Raw genomic sequence first — 23606 nt, 5'->3', positions numbered from 1 at the left:
GAGGATCATGAACCTCACTCTATGCAGTATCTCGATCATGAACCTCACTCGGTGCCGCTTTAACACTTTATATGGCAACAGTTACAATCATGGATGCCGGAACGAGCTCGCCTCCTCTTTAAGAAGGATATATTGGGATCTTTAATGTCCACCAACTAATACAGGTAGATAGGACACCCAGTTTAACATCTGCAAAACACCAGGATGACATTCAAACCCAGGGTCGACAGCTTGGAGGCATGAAGTAGTCGGTATAAATTTTACAGTGCACGATTTGAGGTGAGGCTATTGGAAAGTGCAAGATGTACACCAGTTTATTTGATTGTAAAAAAAACATTTTGCCACGGTGTAGTTGAAACTTGTGCTGTACCCCCAGCAATTGCTGTGCTGGTAAAGGCTTTACGGGATGAAGCCACCAAAGAGGCAATCCTACTTCCACCATCGAGATGGATGGATTACTTTCTTTCTCTTCGAACAGAGGAAATGGAATTGCATTTGTTGGTTTTGAGCCTGATCCAAGAAAAGATGCTCGTGATTGCCGTAAAACTTTTATTTTGGGGAGATTGCACATGAAGCACTATTAACAAGAAAAATTGGCATCCGCAGGCAGTCGACAATCGTAAGAAGCTGGTATGTTTTGGAAGTGTATCGATACTGTAGGTTTGAATGAAATGAATAATCTTGATGCTCTTCCTCACAAAGCAAAGCTGAAAAACAAGAAGAGTAATCGGTTACAATATTGCAATGAGGTGTGGATAATGCTTTTGTGATACCGGCCGGGATGCAGTTTACCTGCCCAGTGTACCTCCGGACTGTGTGTAGAACCTGTTGTAATCGAGGCGGAACAGTAACTGCGAGAGGTGAGGGTTTGATTGGTAGCTTCTCATGCTAGAAATAATTTTGAACAGTAAAGAGGACTGCTTGCTGAAGCCCTGCAACCACACAACCATGTGATGCGAATAAGCGTCTCGACTTGAATTCTCCTTCTATTAGATCGAGCTGGTGGCTCGGACACCGACTAGCTTATAAATTATTATGATTATTTTTAGTATGATCAGGTTAGCATTTACGTGCAATAAACTGAGTTTTCTTGCATTTGGTTTATTCCCAGAGTTCAGAATATTGGATCTGACAACACATCCATCCTGATGAGGTCAGAGTATGCCATCCAAAGGATGTTAAAGATCTTAGACTCCCTTTCAATAAAAGTAGACCATTAGGGTCGAGTTCCTTCGTCAAATTATTGCCTTGGGATGTACTTTTACCTCCCAGAAGGCAATGGCAAACCAACTCAAACATTTTGTATTAAGACTCCGTTTACAATATGTAACAAGTACTTGTATGGATGGTCTACGGCTCCATGCAATGGGTTTAAACCCTCCTATCTTTAATGAATGGACAATTAATAGAAGGCTAGTGAGACAAAATGGGGAATTTATCCAGCCCAGGACCACATCCATCAACTTTACAATTATAATTTTTAAGGGAACATGAATCGAGTTCCTGAGAAATAAACCAGGCTGTTTACACATCCAGGGCCAACTTGTGTTCATTGTACAGTACTAGAATTATCTTTCAAGATCGGTGCGCCCCATCAAATTAATCCTAAAGCAAACTTTATTTTAGTTGGTATGTTTCATTGTAGCTTTAGAACATAATGGCAAAAGGATTAGTATTACAAAGTAACTAGCAAAGCCTACATGTCGCTTCACTGACGGACCAATTACTCGTCCGTTTTTAACAAATATTTTGCGTGAGAAGGAAAGGAGGACAAATTTACCCGTGCATAGAGTGCTTTAACCTCAGCATTGCCCAGATTAAAAAGGAAATTGTAATATCCTCTGCCACCACCACCAGGTGACGCTACACAGTACACATTTACAAAAAGAATGTACCCCTCCGGCCTCCCCCATATGAGGCTGCAACCACATAGCCTATGTTACTCCCCACAGAAAGTTGTATTTGTTTCCCCGAGTTTGGAGTTTGTAACTTAAAAGATGTGGTCATGCAGAGAGACAGAGACACACAGGTGTTTATATATAATCTCCATCATGAGTCATAATAATAATTACTGTTATAAGGTTGTTGAGCTGGGTTGTGGTTTTCGCTTGGGATGCTTGAGATGGTGCTGCAGATGAAGCTGCCATTGCATAGTAGGCATGGCAAAGGAGTAAGATTTCATGGAGGCACTGGAAAACCTGCGCATCAAAGCAGTCATATGAGTTGTGCATGGCACCACCACGAAGAAAAGAGAAATGACAGAAAAAGTACAAGACATTTACAGGTTTCCACAAGATGAAGGATTGGGTGAACAGGTTGGCAAGGAAGGCATCATGGGCGAGTCGAGCACTCTCAAAGTCCTGCTCACTGCCAATCTTCTGCAGGAGACGAGAAAACTGGACCTCCAAAACGTCCACCTGGAGAATGATGGCGACGCATCAAAATCGTTTCTGTGCACATTTGTCTAAAACGCAACAATCGTCCTCGAGACTTTTGAACAAACTATCATTTTTCCATCTCATTCACTCAATAGTTGTTTAACAAAAGACTATTTACATATCGACACAAGTATATTGGGGGAATAGTTAATCGGGGCTGATAGGATAGCCAAGACCGAAAAGTTATGCCCACTCAACTTTAAGTTGTCCAGCCTGGGTTTGAATCTTGACCCAGCCTACAAACTGTCATCCTGGTGTTTCACAGGCAAGGTGGTTCATCAATATGTGTGTTGTCCCTTGGATGTTAAACGGGGGTACCGTCTGCCGGCACTAGTTGGTGGACGTTAAAGATTTGTGAAGGAGACCGTGTGATCTCCATCCGAGGGATGGCAGTTGAACCTCCATCAGAGGGATGGCACACACACATTGATGCCTCATCCTGCATGCGAAACACTGGGATGACATTTACAGCTGGGTCAAGATTCAAAGCCAGACTAGACAGCTCAAGGGTGAGGGTGCACACCTCTAGGATATCCTGCCAGGCCTTACCAAATGATGAAAACGTGGTTTCATTCTCATACAATAGCAAAACTGTCCGGCTCTTCCCCCCCCCCACCACCCCATGTATTACCCAGAATGCATTTTTAATAGTTTTTGGGTGTATAAATAGCATTTTCATCTGAAAGTAATAACGTGCTCTTATTTTACGTGAGAACACTTGCACCGTACTCACGAAGAAAGTTGACAAGAAGGAATTGGGGTGGCTTTATTAACTTTTACCAAACCCAATAGAATGACTACATTTAGAAGACCAGAAGGGCACTCGGTAGAGCGCATATCTCTGCTACGTAATGCCTGATCCACGACAACATATCAGGCCCAATACATTTTTGAGATATCATGTGATCTATATATCGTTTTTGGCCTTTTCTCTCAATGGTGAAAAATCACTTAAAAAAAATAAATAATCCTCGTATCCAGATCCGGGTTTGGATCTTCACCAAAATCGAATCAACCTGTCCTTGTCACACACCCAACCTGTCCACCAAGTTTCGTCCAAATCCGTCCACAACTTTTTGAGATATCATGCTATTTACCATTTTTGACCTCTATCTCTCAATAGTATGTCTGGTGTTGGCTCATTAATGGTTTGGGTGGCGGGCTTTGGATCCCGCTCAGCTGTTGAATTAATACTAGGTGGGGCTAACTCAGCCTGTCATCCTTCTGAGGTCGGCAAAATGAGTGCCAGCATGCTGGTATACTGTGTCGGAGTGGCGACCCGTCCAGGATTGTGCCCAATAGCCAAGGACACCGCTTAAGCAGCACCAACGCTCTGCACAGAGTATGGTCCCAATATCCTCCTCCTCTCAATGGTGAAGAATCACTTAAAAAAATTCTAGTAGCCAGATCCGGATCCAGATCCGGATCTTCACCAAAATCTAATCAGGTCGTCTTTGTCACACACCCAACCTGTCCCCAAAATTTCATCCGGATCCATCCACAACTTTTTTGAGATATCCTGCACACAAACAAACAAACAGACAGCGAGGGGTGAAAACAACCTCCTTCACCTTCGGTGGCAGAGGAAATAATGGATACTCATGGACATATGACCTGGATAATTGCCCAATGGGAAAACACAATTTTCTCACCTGTAAGTAATACCGAAGATTGTCCACAAGAAAAGCCATGTGGTTCCTAAGTCTCCACTTTTTGGCATTAACCTGGTTGGGCAGCACCTGTTTTTGCTGCATCTGGGTGGCCCAGCATTGCTGGAGTTCGGTTTGCACTCGCCGTACTTCAAGCAGGTGGTGGAAGATCGTGTTGTAGCTGTGGTGGTATCGAGTGAGATATTGGGATCCACAAAGAAAGGACAGATATCAGGCACAGAGTAGACCAGATACACAACATCCAATTAGAATGCGATTTTCTAATATCCCATCTAATTTGGTCTGTTGCGTTTGTTGTTCGATTCAATTCAACTTCCATTGCAGCCAAAGGCCGAATTGAGGTAAGTTTTACGATTGATAATTTTAACAAAATTAATACAACAAGAAAGCAAGTTAAAATTCAGAGATAAATGGTGTACAAAAGTCATGGAGGTGAAAGTCGTCCAGGATGCCATGACTGGTGCAGCATGTTCGAGTGTTGGCCGGACGCACGACTTATAGATGTTGACAAGGTCGTGCGGTGAAATCTTGAACTTTTTTCAGTGCACTCAGCAAATGCACTCTCTTCTCGCTCTTGGACGTCATTTCCTTTACTCGCTTGTCCCATTTCAGGTCATCTTGGATCCATACTCCTAGTATTTTGGTTTCCTCTACAACATCGAGGGGATTGGTTCCAAGGTTGAGGGCAGGTGATTCAGGCAGTGTACGTTTGAAGCAAGTTTGCATTTAGCTGTATTCAGGTGAAGATTGTTCTCATCGACCCATTCACTGAGTTCGGTAATGGCGTTTTGCAGTGTTGAGGGGGCTCTTGATGATTTCACCTCTCCGGTACTCAGATCGTCGACATGCTTCCATTGCTGCAGCTCTGATGAATCCATTGCATCATTGATCATGGCAAGGAATGCCAGAGGACCAGTCTTTGTTCCATGTGGTACTCCACAGCTCAGGGATTTCCAGTTAGATGGAGTGCCTTGGTATTTTACCTTGGTCGACTGTTTGTTATAAAATACACTCTCCATGAGATCATTTCTCTTCTAAGCCCTAACTTGATGAGTTTTGTGACGACAATGGTATGATCTACAGAGCCGAAAGCTTTGGAGAAGTCTATAACAATGAGATTCCCAATGGTGACAGTTTTATCAGAGCCCTTATGTAATTCATACAGCATTTTAACCAAACATTGTGTGGTTGAAGACTCTTTAAGACTCCCATACTGATGTCTATCAATATTGGGTATCATATCTTCCTGCATCCATCTGACAGCAAATCCCTCGCAAACCTTCGCGCACTGGGAAGTTCGGGATACTGGTCTCAACTTGTTGAGAACAGCCGGCTTTTCCTTCGGTACAGGAACCACATCAGATTTGTCTTTCCAGATTTGTGGAAATTTGCCCCCCTCTCAACAATGAATTGAATAAATCAGTGATGGCAATACCGAGTTCACATGCAAAATCCTTGAGAAGTCGTTTGGAACATCATCGGGGCCAATGGCTTTCCTTGCATTGATCTTGCTCAATTCACGGCACATCTCCCACACTTCAACTTCAGGTGGTTTTTCAGCGGGTAGATATGACGGAAGTCCGTGAACAAGTAGGTGTGGTCGGCTTTGTGACGTCGAAGAAAATTTGTGGTCGATTGCATTAGCTATTTGTTCATTAGTACCTTCTGGAATTGTTGGCACATTGATAGGACGTATCCGGAGCCTGTGGGCAAGCATCTGGATACCATGAATCTCAAAGGATCAGATGTTCTGAGATCACCCAGTGAGTTCTCATAGAAGTTTTCCTGAGCCTGAACAATCTTTGCAGCCAAGTTCTTACAGTATCGCCATTGGGTCAATTGAGCCACTTGCAAATGCTTCCTGGTGATGCTTGATGATGGCTTTAACTCCTGCCGTTATCCAGGGTTTAATCGGTAACATGTAATTTGGCTGATTGTTGTGGAACATATTTATCAACAGCCTCTTGGAATAACTTGTAGAAGGAATCAGACTTCAATTGGGTATCTGGTGCTGCTGAAACCTCATCCCAAGCCGTCGATATAATACATTGCCCAAATTAATAGTTGTTTCGGTATGTCATTGGACGTGAGGTTTTCCTGATGAATCCTGTTAACTCTCTTCATCCCGTCGTTCGGAATCCACAAAACCGTGTTATGGTCACTCAATCCCATCGGAGACGCGATCTCTGGTCTCATGTGATGTGTATGAAAATTGGTAACATCAAATCCAGTACAGCATCACCTCCAGTGGGGTTTATCTACCACCTGTTTAAGACCATGTACCCTCAATAATGGGTCTACATCTACTCTGTTAAAGTCACCCAAGATAACAAATCCACAATCTACATACATGGTGGCTAGCATATTGATCGTGGGAGTTAAGTGATCAAAGTCGTGTGATGGAGGGATATACACTGCACAGACAATGACACTTGGTGTCAACCGAGGCAGCCTGTGCGGTCTTAGTCTCAACCATACACATTCAAATTCAGTCGGAACAGAAATCATGGGTAGAGTATAAATTGGCAAGTCTTTCTTCACATACAATGCCACTCCACGGCCACGATGTATGTACGTGGTGATGGTTTGTGAATACAAGATAGTCATCAAGTGTCAATTGTTCATCTGAAATATGAGGCGTTTGCCAAGTTTCTGTTATCGCAGCAATGTCAATATCGCAGTCTTTAAGTAGGACACTTCACAAGACATGTCTGACTCTACCTAAATTAACGAGATTACATTTACTGCTTAATCGTGTATTGTTAAAATTTTGATATGAATCACTCTAAAGCTGCTTTTGAAATCCAAACATAGCCTGGTGTTGGCTCAGTTGTTCGCGTGGCGGCTTGGGATCCTGGGGTCCTGAGTTCAAGCCGCGTCGGCTGCTGAATAAATACACCAGGGGGTTGACTCGGCCTGTCATCCTTCCGAGGTCGGCGAAATGAGTAACAGTTCCAGTGTGTGTACTGGTCGAGAGGCACTGCATCAGCGACACAGTCACGCTTCAAGAAATGATAGCTACCCCGGCAGTTGAGCTGCCATACGACCACCACCACCAAATCCAAACGATCGTTTCACCTAAAATCAAGTGGGATGTGCTGACAACATAGGAAATGATCTATATATGATGGAGCGTATGTATGTATGTATGTATGTATGTATGTATGTATGTATGTATGTATGTATGTATGTCTGCTCTACACCAATTCACAATCGCCATGCACCCCCTAAAGGTTTTCATTCAGTGTATGATATCTTCAGCGACTGTTAAAAGGATCATCAAATCGAAAGGTTGGAGGTGATAGGCATCATGGGCCTTGTGAAGGCGACAGTACTCATCAGCCTCAGGCTTTAGGGCTCTTGAGTCAGCCTTTGGCCCAGCGCAATTGCACTTATCCGAGCTATATGACCACAATGTATTGTATGTGCCATATTAGCATTAGCCATGTTTTTGCTTCCTATACGTAACCAGTGTTTTTAATTTTTATTTTGGGAGCGATCGAGGCAGTGGTCCACAGCCTATACACTGCCCAAAAGAGGGATGTGCATGCTTGGAACAAGATCACCTTCAGGGTGGGTTACTGTGCTAGTTTGGTGAATGCTCATGTTACAAACTAATCATGACTCCTGACAAGGAGAGAATTTTGAAAGGATTCAACTACAGCCAATGATTGACGACCGAGAAAGTTGATTTAGCAGGATGTTTTTTTTTGTGGTTGAAGACAGAGCAAGTATATAGAACTTGGAGCACACATTCCAGTGTAGATTAAAGAACGATGTAAAGTATATAAATAAATAAATAAATAAATAAAAATCGTGCAAGTGCACACTGAAAAAAAAACAACAACGTAAGAAATGGAAGGAAGCTATTTAGAAAAGGATTTTAATGTTTTTGCATTGACGATTCACAAGAAACCACCCTTGAAACAGACTCGGTTAAAATTGTGATGATATTTGAGGAAATGGGGATTGGGAATAGATTTTTTTAAAAAAAAGTTGAAACGACTGAGGACACAAAAATCAACCAGTTTGAGGCAAAAAGACCGGAGGCTGGCAGGATGGCCAAGCGGTGTGCCCACTTGCTTCACAGCTGTGTCGCATGGATTCAAATCCCAGTCCAGCTAACAATTGTCATCCTGGTGTTTCACAGGCTGGATGTTTCATCAATGTGTGCGCCGTCCTTTGGATGGACGTTACACGAGGCATCCTGTGTGCCGGCATTAGTTGGTGGATGTTAAAGATCCGAAGAGTATGAGGCAAGCTTTCACCGGCACTGGTCAAGTTCCAAATTCCTGATTCAAGATAGGATGCACTACATCAGTGGCACAGCCACACTCCCAGCAATGATGCTACCAGCAGCCCCAGACTGCGTACAAGACGAATGAATGAGGGGAAAAAAGCCAGAATCTATCAAATGGGAGAAGTCTTTCACAGTGGAAATTATCCGAGGAATTGAAGTAGTTTCACTCTTATCTATATTGAACTGGTCCACTTTATCAAATACGCTACAGCTTTTTTAATGCAGTATGAAACCATTTTACACAAAATGACCTGGAGTAAAATTGTTCAATAGGTTGAAGATAGGAGAATGATAATCACAAAAAAGTGCAGGGAGCTGCAGAGCAGAAAACCGGCACAACCAACTCGAGGGATTTTGTTAAAAACCAACAAACAACAAAAAACAGCCTTAAAGTACAACTTTTAAGCCAATGAGGGAGCTGTGTGTGTGTGCGTGTGCATGTGCGTCAACTTTTTTTTTTTACCATTTGAGCTTATGTCATCAAATTTTCAAACGATGATAATGGTGCATTATGATCATGATAATGGTACATCATGATGGTGATAATAAAAATAATGATAATAATTATTATGGTACATAAAGATAATGATAAAGGTACATGATAATAGTGATAATGATAATGACTGTCTGTCTGTTCGGGCCATATCGGTTTTACCATTCGAGCCTTTGTCTTCAATTTTTCAAAACAAACCTTTATTATGAGAATATGGAGAACAAAAGTGAATAAAATGTACAACTTTAAAAAAAAAACAGTTGTTTTCATCAAGTTTAGTTTTAATACAAAGCAGACGCGGATGGGTTTTGAATTTTGAGATGCTTTCTATTTCTTTATTATTATTATTTTTTTAATGCAAGGGTCTCGGCTCACGTCGCAGTGAAATGACAATGGACAGCATGATCACAAACTCTCAGAGGGTATTGGGGGAGGGGGGTGGGGATACACATACACATGGATGACTGGAGGACTAACACATCCGAGTAACAATCAGCGCGTGTCGGAGAGATCGTGGATATGCATGGGTAAGGAAAGATCAAGGAAAGATGACGCTTTGTAGTTTACTCACCTTTCTAAGATGTTTGGCGTCAGCAAGATGTGCATCGGCCAGCGAACCTCATATGAAAGACCCAGTAGGGAGCAGCCAGTAGCAGAATGTTGCAGCTCTGCAAAAAAAGAGAGAAAAAATCCAATAAGAACAAATGCACTAAATCTCCATGGTAAAACAGCCTTCTGATCATATGCGTGGTACTTAATGAAGAAGATCTAGACCTTCGTCAGCATCCCTTAATTTACACATCTTGTGAAAAGACAATGCTAACCCTTCCATGCCAGGGAAGTCACCAGGCCGTGGAGGTTCCGTATTTATGTGAGAAGGTGCCGATGATGATAAAGAGAGCTTGAGCTATTCTCAACCAATGCACAGGAGCAAAAAAAAAGGAAAAATATACTGTTCTACAAAAGGCAAGTCAAGAAACAATATTGTACAATGCAACTGAGTAAGTAGTAAGTGCACCATGATGACACTATTAAGACATTTAAAACCAAGCTAGTGTTACGTGCGGCAGGCGTTCAACTTGCATAAATAATATGTACATCACAGTATGGTACGTGAGCATACACTCCAAACTCACATGGATATCTTGAGGAACTTGCTGCTAAACTTGCATGTGACAAAAGGAAAAAAAAAGTCACTCTGGTGAAACCATTGTCATTTCTCTTGTCCCGAAATCTAATCTATATTGTTTATTTTCAATATATTGTTGCCGTTCTACAAAACCACATTCCGCTGAGGCAATGGCACCCAACATACAGTGATCCCCAGGCAGTTATTTCATTAGTATTTGTGTAATTAGATGTCCCCTCATGTGTGGTGGGTTAACGGGATGAAGTGTGTTGCGTAGGTCTCGTAGTTAGGTCTCGTAACTATCTCTAATTCATATTCTGATTCCTACTCCAACCCTATCCTTTTAACCAGAGTACAAAACAAGCATGTAAGCATGCATGCCAATCAATAGGCGGTTGATAATAAGCACACCACGATGCCTCCCGTGGCTCGGATCCACCACACTCCCTCCAACACACTACACAACCCACGCACGGGTCCGCGCATCATTATTTCATTCAAATATGCGTGCCAATTCCCAACCAGCACCACACCTTACTTTGCACTTCGCTCACCAAACCTCACCACTTTGACAACAGACACCTCCCGCACACGGGAAAAAACATTCACACGCCCCTTCCGTACCTCTGCATCGCTACAATTTGCCACTCGCCTTTTAGGAGTACTGCACGACTCGGATTGTCCTCGGCACCGCGCGATGCTTGGCCAAGCGACAGACGTTAATAGCTCGACCGCATCTCACCCGGGACGTCCTGGGTAAACACATGGAATTGAAACAACCCTCGTCCAGTCGCCAGACCATGGCAAGACAGGGCCGGCGAGGAGGGGTTGCAAGAAGGGTGATCCGGGAGTTTGGTACGGGGCCCGGTTGTGCATTTTGGCTGAGTGTGCCTGTGAGTGGCGGGGAAAGTCTGTTGCTCTTCGACATTCAGACTGCACTCGGAGCACGTTCAGGGCCGGGGTGCCGGCTCAGGGCGCATGCCCTATGTTGAGTCAGGAGCACCCACCCGTGCCAAAGCAGATGGGCAACTGAGATGGTTTCCAGTCCTGGAACCTGGCAGGGCGTGGCTCTGGCCACTGTGGCCCAATCGAGGAGCAGGATTCGGGTCATAGTGCGTCGCTTTCTGGTCATTACCCCATCCTTCGCCTGGGGCTTATAAAAGGGGGAGCGCAGAGCCATTCTCTCACCCTCTTCACTTGCCTCTTTGCTTCACTCCCTGTCTTGCTATTGCTGTGCGATTGCCAGGACGTGCTTCTTGAAAGCTTGATCCGGGTGACTGCAAGACTCCCTCTTGTGCTGTCAACGTTCCGCAGCCCTGTGCAGCCAGACGGACCAGTGCGGAGCGCACATTGCCACGAGCCTCGGCAAAGTAACGAAGCCGGAGATAACGCACCATATCACGAGGTGGGAACGCTCATGCGGAGCGTCCCACGGAGGTACATGCTACACATACAGACCTTTTCACGGCTAGGTTAGGGATCTTTCTCCTTACGCATCTATTCTCCCCTCACTCCATCCATCCCTCTATCCCATCTACTTTGGACGAACAAAGAGCATCATTACTGACTCGCAATCCCATTTTCCTTTGGCACGACACCACCCCCCCCCCCCACATTGCACTACACCACACCTCTCACTTCCACATCTTAGACACAACCAGTATTCCCTCCACCTACCTCTCCCTAAGCATTCTGGGTTGCGTTGGTCTGCCAACCGCCCCAGGTATTGAGAGGTCTTCTATTCTCACCTGCTTTCTTTCTTTCTGGGCGACATCTAATCGTGTGTGTGTGTGTGTGTGTGTGTGTGTGTGTGTGTGTGTGTGTGTGTGTGTGTGTGTGTGTGTGTGTGTGTGTGTGTGTGTGTGTGTGTGTGTTGGCACCTGTCCTAGCATAAATTAAGATTGTAAAAGATAAACCAGGATAACTCTTCTCGTGTGTCTGCTTTTGTAAGATCGCTTGTCTTTTGCCGCACCCCACAAATTCCTTGCTTTCCCTGCTGCACATAAAAATAAACCCCATTCAACGTGCCAAATACTTTTCCTCACCATTATAAATGAATGCTTTGCATAGAAATGTTCCCAGGTCGTTTTTGTGTTTTCTATCATTTGTCCAGCATGGTGCACACCCTCAGTTAGCCAGGACGTTATTCCCCAACGATCTGTCTTTCTAGCCGGTACGCGTTTGGCAGTCCCGCTCGGCTGCATCTGATCTGGTAAGGTAAGGTGATCCGGTTGAGCAAGTACGTACCGAGGGCATGTCCTCCGGTAATTAGATTACGTGGCCTTGAGGTAAACGGTATCAGATGGAGGACCCTAAGTCACGTGGTCGAGTTATTGGCGTTCACGGTCGATTAGCGACCCGCTGCGTCACAAAGTTATTCGTGTATGACGGCCTGCGATTCCGCAGAGTCTGGTGGGAACCCGAGTTAGTTCATCCCTCATGGTCTTCGCCCCCAACCCTGGGTCCGCAAAAATATCTTCATTGACAGAATCATTAGCACAATGGCTGCAAAAATATATGCGCTGCTCCTTTCTCTTCCCTCTCCCCCCACCTTCTCAATGAAAATGAGTGAATGAAAATAATGTTTGTATCAAACGATAAATAGACTGTTCGATTGAATTGATGGCATATAGATGAGACATGCAAGATTGCCAAATGGCCTCGTCCTGCATCCAAACTCCTTGGATGTCTTTGTATACCTGAAGACTGGCCATTGTGTGGGCTTATCGTCAGGTGTAAGAGTTGCAGAGAAGGCTCATCATCGAGTAGAATCTTCCGGGCAGATTTCTGAAATGCGATTTTCACATCTGCAGGAGGCAAAGCAACAATGAAGTGGACCCAAAAACTGAATACAAAATTAAAAGAAAGTAGTACAATGTTAGGTGTAAACACACCATTGACCATCTCCTTCGCATCTTCAGTAGGGTTTCTTCTCTATTCGGACACACTCAAAAACTGAACAACAAAACTGTTTCGTGTCACATTTTATTTTAATTTTGCATCTGACATCTAACAACAATAACAAAAAAACCGAGATTAGTAACCGATTCCATATAATGCATGAAAAAAAAGTGGAATTGTTAACCTTCTGTACCATGTATATAAACACGGACCATCATTTTGTAAGCGGCACGTGGCTGATGTTTTGCATCATTGCTGGGAGCACGACATGCTGATGCAGTGCCCCCTGTAGGTTATGGCAGGAATTTGGAATTTGGCTAGGGTGCTAGCGATAGCTCGCCGACTTTGCAAAGGACACCATGGGATCTTCAATGTCCATTGACCAGTTCCGGCAGAAGGGACGCCCACTTTAACATCCATCCGAGGGACGGCAAACACATTGATGAATCACCCTGCCTGTGAAACACTGGCATGACAATTTATAGCCAGGTCACGATTCGAATCCAGGCGAGGAAACTTTGAGACGACTGTGCGTACCTCTACAGTTGAGGCGCTAAGCCATCCTCTCAGCTCATATACGCAGTTGTGATTTATAACATGGAATTGCTATTTATAATTTCATTCCCTTGTCCCAAGTATTTATCTCATGTAGAAAATGCAATAAAAAAATTTAAACATGGTTTCGGGCTCATAGAAGAGGTGTAGCACATAAACCACACACATACAGACAGAGACAGACGACACAGAACCTGACCAAACAAACAGCCAGTGACCATGGGGCAAGTGACATAACTTCTCAGAGTACTCTGGGCACCAGCAACGCCATATTGTGAACATAGCTTTTCTCTCCATAGTCAGCAGTGCAACAAGACCAACCCACGTGGCTTGTTCATTCTCTATCTTCCAGAGCATAAAGCCAGGAAACAAGAAGTAGCACATTATAAAGTCTTCGGTACGACTCAGCCAGGATCAGAATCAAACCTCCAACCTACCAGACTCAGAGGGGACACGAACCATAATACCCATAAGTTTGGTTTCATTCACCTTATCTCTGACATTTAGAGGCGAGTGACACATTTCTGTATTTTTGCACCCTTAAATCGTGAAACTCAAATAGCTAAGTGTGATATTAATTTCTCTAAGATGTGCTTATATTATTAAAAATAATTATTGATCCAACTTGTGTTTGAGCTGCTTCCTTTTGTTCAGGATCTCTCGAAAGAGCGATCCCACCAGGTGCATCGATTCATCTCGCCTAATGTGCAATGCTGTACATCAATAAAGGTTGATTTCAATTATCTTGCTTAATTCCGATAACTTCCCACTTGGTTGCTCTTCAATCCAAGACATAAATATTTATTTTTAGTGTAAAATGTATTTTTTTAATCGGTGCAGTATAACATGGGCTCTATTGTCATAAACCACCTAATTCATGGCTAAGGTCTCTGTGCCATGCATCAGCTTGTGTATAATTGTAGTGTTTTTGAGAGATTGCTCTGAATATTTTGCTTCAAAGTACACTTATTGACCTATGTATCAAAATCAGGATCGCTGGCATTGTGGTTAGAGTATCCACTATGAGTCTGGGAGGTCGGGGGCTCCATTATGACCTTGGCAGAGTCATACCAAAAACTCCAAATATTGTAGGTGTTGTTTTCTTGCTGGAGCTAGATCATCAGCATTTAAAGGACAGAGCATGAACAAACACCATAGGTTGGCATCCATATAAAGGAGGGAATTTTTCCTTCATTGCCCTGCTGATTGGAGAGAAAGGCAATGTTATAAAGATGGTATGCCTGGTGTTGGCTTAATGGTTAGGGGGGTGGGCTTGGGATCTTAGGATCCCGAGTTCAAATCCCACTCGGTTGTTGAATTAATACCAGGTGTGGTTGACTCTGCCTGTCATCCTTCCTAGGTCGGCAAAATGAGTGCCAGCATGCTGGTATCCTGTGTCGGAGTGGTGACCCTTCCAGGATTGTGTTCAATAGCCAAGGAGACTGCTTAGGCAACACAAACATTCTGCACAGAATATGGTCCCAATGGATGGATGGACAAGGATGGTGTTGCCAGTACTGAGAATGCCCCAATAAGTGTTAAGTCTGGTGTTAACTCGTGTGTGTGTGTGTGTGTGTGTGTGTGTGTGTGTGTGTGTGTGTGTGTGTGTGTGTGTGTGTGTGTGTTTTGTGCTACAACTTCCCCATGAGCAGCATTGGATGCTGAAAACAGATGAATATACCTCATTTAAGCAAGTGGTTGATCGAGGAAATGTTCTTTTCAAAAAATTATCTTTATTCTTAGACAGGTGTGCATGATTGAGGAATTGCATAATATATATTTTTGCTTTAATACTTAGTTATTTTGAATAAAAAAAATAATAATTAATCAACCACTTTTAAATGAAATAAGAAAGCAACAACAAAAATAACAAAGCAGTGTATTGTTAACAGTCAACTTAATGAATTGTGTGCGGCTTACAACATTATGGCTTCGACTATGATGAGCTTTTCGGCACCGAGCACTTTGTTCCGCTTGAGGTTCTAAGTTCTGACCGTGAGCAGTGACTGCGGTGGACAGGTGTTTCAGCGATTGTTGGGCGGTGTCAATGAAAGCCTGGAAGAGCTCTCCTCGTCCCAACAGGAAAAAGTCCTTCATAACCTATTAAAAAAAAAAACACTTGCACATCAACAATCTAGTTCTTGCCTGATCAAATTTTTCATGGTCTTCATGAAACTTTCCAAATACCTTTTAATTTTCTGTTAAAGCTTGGAACCTTGAGTTGTTTTTACATTTTTTTGTGCAAAGCAAAAGGTTTTGTCTTAAAATTTACACAGAAAAAAAACATGACATCTCACCTTTTCGGTCGAACCCAAGTATTCCAAAAACAAATGACTGACTGATGTACAGAGCGATGGTCCCGGCGGCGGAACCAACGCTCTGTTACAGAGCAGTTTATTGGCAAGGGTCACGCTGGGTGGTTTGCCATCCCTCTCCCAGGTGTAGTCAGGGCAGGAATTTGGAAATTGGCTATGGTGCCGGCGATAGCTCGCCTACTCTTCGCCAACTAATGTTGCGAGACGGGACGCTCAGTTTAACGTTGATGGGACGTTGAGGGACGGCACGTACATTGATGAATCACCCTGCCTGTGAAACACCAATGACAGTTTATACAGTAGCTGGGCCAAGGTTCCAACCCAGATATGATAGCTTAGATTCAGCACACCTCCAGAGTCGAGGTACATACCTCAAGGCCATACTGTCAGCATGCAAAAAAAGATTACAAAGAAAATTGTGTCATTTCTCGACGAAAAGGTAAGAGTACATCGTGACAGCTCACCTTGAGCTGTCCAAGGAGATCTGCCTCTTCCACGACAAGCTTCCACAGGTGCTATACATCAACGGATGAAGCATGAGAAAATGGTCAGGAAATGACATTATCATGATACAAAAATTCAAAACTGATTTTTACCCAACACAGGTGAAGCAAAAAGTGGAGATAAGCAATTGGTTCATTTCTGTCTGTCTGTCTGTCTACAAATGTCAGTGTATGATCGAGGAACAACTTTATTTTGAACACGAATCGGAACATGAGAAAAAATGTCAATCAGAACGATGGAGGTGTCGATTCCTCCCTGACACTCACGATGCAGCACTGCCGATGGTACTTCCAGGGTCATGAATATTAATGAGCTGTTTTGTGCATATTATTTGAATTACTTTGTGGGACGACCTATCGGACGAACTGGGAATGCAAATAGATTCCTCCAACTTATCCTCAATGTTTGTCCACCGAACTTTGCAGCCACGATAATTATTCTTCTTTGCTTCCTTGGTAGTCTGCAACAAATCCTTCGCTTGACGTCAGTCCTGAGCACATGTCACATGCTGGATAATATCGATCGATTGAATCATATCGCATGTGTCAGTGAGCGGATTAACGTTTAAATTCCTCACCCAATCGGCAAATGGCAATGATTTCTGAACAGTGCAGTGTACAACATTTTTAAGTTGAAAATTTTAAGTACCCTTTCCTTCTCAATACAAGTTTCGTCTTTGTACAAATATTTGTATTTCCCCGGCACTCCGATCACACCAACTCACAGCACCTCGGCGACGCCTTCTCCAATCCAGATTTGCTACGCTGCCCCGCTTGATATCTGGAATCGAGAAATCTCCGATCGAGCTTCGCCGAGCGACTTGCCCGAAAACCTGATCAGGACGAAGGGAGCATCGTATCACTCCGGGCTTACCTCCCCTTTGCATTCCCAGCGCACAAATTATTTGAGCTGTCCGTACGAGATATGAAGGCCTGCCTCTCCCTCCCTGTAACCCCTCCACTCCACACCCACACCTCTCCTGTCCCGACAAGCAATCTCGGCCCCACATTTTGATGAGTAACCAAAACTGTTCATTCAAATATCCATTTGTGTCATTAATCGATTTGTTTAATATTTGTCTCCAATATGTGGTTCAGTGAGGTTAACGTTATGTTAGGGTGACCAAAAATGTGCCCTGGGAACGCATCCCCCATTATAACATTACACCCATGGGAATATCTCGTCTGCTTAACGTCGTTTTGCTCAACGTCGCACTTTCTAGGAACGCATCTACGATGTTAAGTGGAAACTTGCTGTCCTATGTTTAAAATTAACAATCATATAATTCATTTCAGAAAATATCAAACTTTGCAATGTGTTTTCATTTATGCAATTCAATGTTTGAAACATAGATAATAAGTCGATTCTGAGTACAATTTCAGGGTAAAAAAAAGTATCAACTTGTACATCAACAAAAAATACCATCCCTCAGTGTGGAACATCTGGATTTCCTTCGAGGTCTCCAATAAAAGTATTAACCTGCTCGATTGATGGGATTGGTCACATTCATGCTATTAAGTTGTTGGTGATGTGTACAAGTACCTATGCAGTCCTCAAATATCAAAGTTGTTAAAATAAATAAAACAGCTTGAACTTAATGTCTAAACTCCTCACCATGTTGCACCACAACGATGTTAATCCCGTGTCGGGACACATCACATGAAATCAAGCGGAGTAAACAAGATGGCAGTCTGTGGACAATAAAGTACAAGAGTGAACTTATGGGGCTGGGTACTCGTACCTCAGCAACAGCATTCCTGATTTTGTCCACCACATTCTCTAGATCTGCGAAGATGAACTCTTGACATTCCTTTAGCTGATGCAGTTGGAGAGCAAACAAATCCTCACGTGCTCGCTGGTCCCATCCTGCACCCATTCATAACCAATGCTGTTTGACACTCCAACAACGAGCGAGTATCAAACTTCATCTTTATCCTAAAGTTTTCCAACTCAAACAGCAAACTTATCTTGTTTGTTTTTTTGTTTGTTGACATTTCTTTTTTAATTTTTAACACAGCACCTGATCTGCAGCAGGGTCCCGTCTTGTTATTGAACTTCTGCATGGATTCTCCCCAATGTGGTGTGGAACGTGCACCAGCATCACCATCAAACATTTGGATAGACTGCCCAATAAACAGGATGTTTTCAGCGAGGCGCACAGGTATGTAAGAAGGCAGCATCAGAGGGCAGATGGTAAAAAGAGCAGTTGCCGATGGACTCGAGCCTTCACACTTAGCTACATCCTGACAACAGAACATGCGTGTACACAATAATTCACAATGGCCTACTTGATTGACTGCAGCAAATTTGAACAGAATGCTAAAGTAATACAGCTAGTCTGATCAGATATTGAAATAACCTTGAATTCTATTCTACTTTCTCTATCTCTGCTTTTCCTTTCTTTGTGCAAATAAAAAAATGCCATCAGTTAATACATTAAAAAAAAAACCACACTAGAAGGGCACTCGGTCGAGCGCATACCTCCACCACGTAATGCCAGACAGAGAAAGGTGAAAACATAACCTCCATTACCTTTAGTATCAGAGGCAATAATTTCAAGAAGTTATTAGATCTTGTTGATAGTAAATCAACTGTGTGTGTGTGTGTGTGTGTGTATATATATATAATATATATTGTTGCGGATTCGCGCCCGCCGGCGTGCTGACGGCCACGTAACTCGAATCGCGGCACGTCGCCCACCGGACGGACAATCCAGTCGTGACCCTCTCGGACTAACGCCGGGAACCAGTCACGGGTGGACCTTTCGGTCTCACCGCGATCGAACCAATCAGCCCCCGCGTGGGATAGGGTTGCTCGCCGAATTCGACCTACCTAAGTACCCACGCGGAGGGTAGACCGGGCGATCGCACCTCGCCGCAGGTCGACTTTGGACATGGGCCACTTAAGCGACCCGTTCCGTACTATCAGAATAACCGAGCGGTGTTATCGTCGACCTCGACGGTTCGATTAATTATCGGGCGTATTCAGCCCACTACCAACCCTTTACGTGAAGCAAGATGAGGATTCAATGGGAGAAATGACGAAGCGAAGCGGGAAACAGTTCAACACAAAAGCACATTTATTCGCGGCACACGGGAAGCACACATTCAATTCCACCAAAAGCACACAGAAAAAACACAATTCCATTTACACAAAAAGCAAATATAAAAGCGAAAACAATGCAGAGCTAATACCGACTACCGAGCACACGGCAACACTTATACAATTCTACTTCACAGACGGCGCCGACAACACATACCCAAAACCAAGGAAAGAATACCCTCAAGGATGAGGCGGGCCTGAGGCCGAGACCGGGTCGCGCCTACCCGTCTGGTGATGAGACGCGGAGCGGCGATGGCGCCCAAACTCCGCGGACCTCGCGGACAGTGTCTGGCAGGGGGTGGGAAAGGGGCCCCCTTGGTCGCACTATCTCAGCGCGGGGGGAAACAGGAGGGGGTTGCTGATGCTCGGGGTATAGAGGATCTTTATTATGTGCGACGAGCGTCTCCACCTCGGCCAGGTCGCGCTGTCGGCCTCCCTCGGGTGCAGCTTCCTGCACGACGCGAGCACCCCCTCGTCTGGTGTCGCCGCCTTTCCACAGCTCCGTCCCCTCCGTTCCGCACACGACGAGCAGCTCCACCGCCCGCGAAGTCTTGACCCTCTGCTTCCGACTCTCCTACTCTCCGCCTCTCCGCCTCGGGACTCTCCGACTCTGGACTCTTCTTTGGACTCTCCCCTTCTCGACTCTTCTGACTCTCCGCCTCTGGACTCTCCGACTCTCCTACTCTCCGCCTCTGGACTCCCCGACTCTCCACTCTCCTGACTGACGAACACGGTCCTTTTATCCCCCCGTAGCTTCGCCTTTGACCCCCTCCCTTTGACCTTTCACCTCGCTCCCCATTGGCCCGAGAAAAAGTGGGCGTGAAGGCTTTTTGATCCACAAATTTGCATATATCGATCGTGGTAGAGGCGGGGCCAAATCGCCCCTCGCTCACCGATTGGACGGCAAAAAGTGGGCGTGTGTCGTTTTTGATCCGTTTTTTGAAGCACAAAATCCGTGATTTTGTACACGCTGTTCGACGCGCGCCCTGCACGAGTCCAACACCGGTACCCACAGCGGGGCAAGAACGGTGGCGATGCTACGGTTGCGAGGTGTGACGGGAAGGTCGTGGCGGTTGTGGTGAAGCGGCGTTGTGGTTGGTGGTTGATGTTGTGGTTGTGGTGGTAATCATGGCGGTTGGTCCAAAATAAAGATAGTAAAAGAAAAACGGCTATCCTGAAGAGTCGCAGCTCGCATAAATGACATGTATTCCCACTAGACAACGGGTTTGGGCCTAACTACACATATACTTGCCGAGATACCTCACCTAAGGGACCTGAATGGTGGTTTGCGAATTTGGTAACCACAACAATATATATGTACATTGTTGCGGGTCTGGTGGTTAGGTTAATTCCCCTGAACCAATTTTCGTGGACGGAATTGTCATGGACTCAACGTCAGGGCTCACAAACGGCGGTGTAGCTTCTTCTCAAGCGAATATGCCAACCGTTCTTCTCTTGCACCCGGTGTGTTCACAACAATGGCCCACATGACGAGACAATTTCTGAGACCCCGTGATCAGGCCACCAGGCACTCTCTCCTTCCCTCAGAAATGTACACACTTCATGGTTGAGCCGAAGAGTCAATGGCTAGCATCTTGCTCCAGCACGCAGGCAATCGTGTAACGTTCTTCGTCCTGTCAAGGAGAAACAACCATAATGCCCTTTTCTTCCAACCGCCATCTCCTCACTCATGTCACTCTCGACCACGTCCCTCACACTCAAAACTCAACCCAACAAAACCATCTCATCTTCCTCCTCGCTTCTGACATCACACCATCAATCAACCATCTCCACGCGTGGCTTGTTGGCACGAAACCGAGAAGGAGAGGCTTCTGCCTGCTCGGCATGTTTAGCTCGCTTGTTGTGTTTTTTTTTTTTTAAGGACGTGATTCCTGTCATCGATGGCTTGTAAAAGCAAAATCTTCGGAAAAGGTCACAGGCGGTAGTTACATACTGTAACAAATTAGTCGAAGACCCTACGTCATTAACACAGCACCAACCCCCATGTGGTGACAAGCAACACTTAAGTTCAGTTTCCCTACTTAATTCACATTGAGATGCCTCCTACACGTCAGCGCACCAAGCAACTCGATACAATCCTCCCTTTACTATGAAATTCCTCAATCTACCCCCACAACTGCAACAATATACACACACACACACACACACACACACACACACACACACACACACACACACACACACACACACACACACACACACACACACACACACACACACACACACACACACACACACATAAGAGCAAGGTGTGTGTGTTGCTGGTGGTTGTTATCTCCATATGTGGGTTTCAGAAGGTGGAACGGAGCCCTCTCAGGTCTCAAAGTATCCATCAACGTGTGTGTGTGTGTGTGTGTGTGTGTGTGTGTGTGTGTGTGTGTGTGTGTGTGTGTGTGTGTGTGTGTGTGTGTGTGTAACCATTTCTTTGATTTCTATACAATTGCACACCCCTTGATCAATGTGGAGGTAAAATCATTAAATTCATCTTGTGAAATGTGAGCATGGATATATATGGTGACAGAAAGCTCTATGGATCATATGACTATCGCAAAGCACCGGTGTTTCTGTATTGATCATGCTGAAATAAATATTTGTCATGTTGAGATAAGTGTTCTTTGTCCACTAATTATGTACTCATGTCATTTCTCTTTCTGCCTTCAAATGCTTTTAAACAATAGGAATGTATGGAATCTGTTGCAAAGCATTGGCTAAAATCACTTTATGAAGAATGGTTCGTGTGTGCTGAGATAGAGTTGAGATAAAGATTTAAATCGTCTGCAGGATTAAATATGCTTATTAGGTCTCTCACAATGACAGTCGGAATTCATTGCATTTGCAAATAATGGCTGCTCATGGCATGAGTTTCTTTGTTTGCTCAGAACTCATGACAGGCCACGAGTAAGTAGAATCTCTGTTCAAATATCCTATGGTCTTGCTAATTCCATATAACTATAACATACACAACATGGCCAAAAGTATGCGGCCACCCCTTCTAATTAGTGGATTCAGCTATTTCAGCCACAACCATTGCTGACAGGTGTATAAAATCAAGCACACAGCCATGCAATCTCCAGAGACAAACATTGGCAGGAGAATGGGCCATACCGAAGAGTTCAGTGACCTTCAACATGGCACTGCAACAGGATGCCACCTTTCCAACAAGTCAGTTCATCAAATTTCTGCCATGCTAGAGCTGCCCCGGTCAACTGTAAGTGCTGTTATTATGAAGTGGAAACGTCTCGGAGCAACAACAGCTCATTCGTGAAGTGGTAGGCCATACAAGCTCACAGAACGGGACCGCCGAGTGCTGAAGCACATAGCGCGAAAAAAAAAATCGTGTTGTCGGTTGCAACACTCACTACCAAGTCTCAAACTGCCTCTGGAAGCAACGTCAGCACAAGCACTGTTCGTTGAGAGCTTCATGAAATGGGTTTCCATGGCCGAGCAGCTGCACACAAGCCTAAGATCACCATGCGCCATGCCGAGCGTCAGCTGGAGTGGTGTACAACTCACCGCCATTGGACTGGAGCAGTGGAAACGCATTCTCTGGAGTGATGAATCACGTTTCACCATCTGGCAGTCCGACAGACAAATCTGGTTTGGCGGATGCCGGGAGAATGCTACCTGCCCGAATGCATAGTGCCAACTGTAAAGTTTGGTGGAGGAGGAATAATGGTCTGGGGCTGTTTTTCATGGTTCAGGCTCGGTCAGCTTAGTTCCAGTGAAGGAAAATCTTAATGCTACAGCATACAATGACATTCTTGATGATTCTGTCCTTCCAACTTTGTGGCAACAGTTTGTGGAAGGCCCTTTCCCATTTCAGCATGACAATGCCCTCGTGCACAAAGTGAGGTCCAGACAGAAATGGTTTATTGAGATCGGTGTGGAAGAACTTGACTGGCCTGCACAGAGCCCTAACCTCATCCCCATCGAACACCTTTGGGATGAATTAGAACGCCAACCACAAGCCAGACCTCATCATCTAACATCAGTGCCCGACCTCACCAATGCTCTTGTGGCTGAATGGAAGTAAATCCTAACAGCAAAGTTCCAACATCTCGTGGAAAGCCTTCCCAGAAGAGTGGAGGCTGTTATCACAACAAAAAAAGGGGGGGGGGGGAAGGGAACTCCATATTTTATCTTTTAAAAGATATGTTAATATATTGCTTGCCTTTCTC

The 23606-nt window shown here is 44.5% G+C and overlaps 1 protein-coding gene across 6 annotated transcripts in view; it reads right to left on the bottom strand.

Annotated features, from left to right (window-relative positions):
- Window positions 1-273: 273 nt before the first annotated feature.
- Window positions 274-23606, bottom strand: part of TUBGCP4 (tubulin gamma complex component 4) — a 57773-nt gene continuing 34440 nt past the window's right edge. Inside the window, exons 8-19 of one of the 6 annotated variants that reach the window (XM_085845775.1) lie at window positions 18326-18548; window positions 18047-18171; window positions 17030-17137; window positions 16266-16316; window positions 15481-15586; window positions 12730-12837; window positions 9473-9569; window positions 4091-4268; window positions 2283-2417; window positions 2073-2198; window positions 793-932; window positions 536-707 (exon numbers count right to left, since the gene is read on the bottom strand). In XM_085845775.1, the coding sequence (XP_085701901.1) occupies window positions 695-707; window positions 793-932; window positions 2073-2198; window positions 2283-2417; window positions 4091-4268; window positions 9473-9569; window positions 12730-12837; window positions 15481-15586; window positions 16266-16316; window positions 17030-17137; window positions 18047-18171; window positions 18326-18548 (1410 nt within the window). In that variant the 3' untranslated portion in view covers window positions 536-694. The other 5 variants (XM_085845774.1, XM_085845780.1, XM_085845778.1 and 2 more) reach the window with 5 other exon arrangements.

This window comes from Eptatretus burgeri, chromosome 11, assembly GCF_056783735.1.
Source record: "Eptatretus burgeri isolate ZD-2024b chromosome 11, Ebu_testis_v1, whole genome shotgun sequence".
NCBI lineage: Eukaryota > Metazoa > Chordata > Myxini > Myxiniformes > Myxinidae > Eptatretus > Eptatretus burgeri.
Note: the sequence above shows the minus strand (reverse complement) of the source record. Positions and strands in the feature narration are given on the sequence as shown.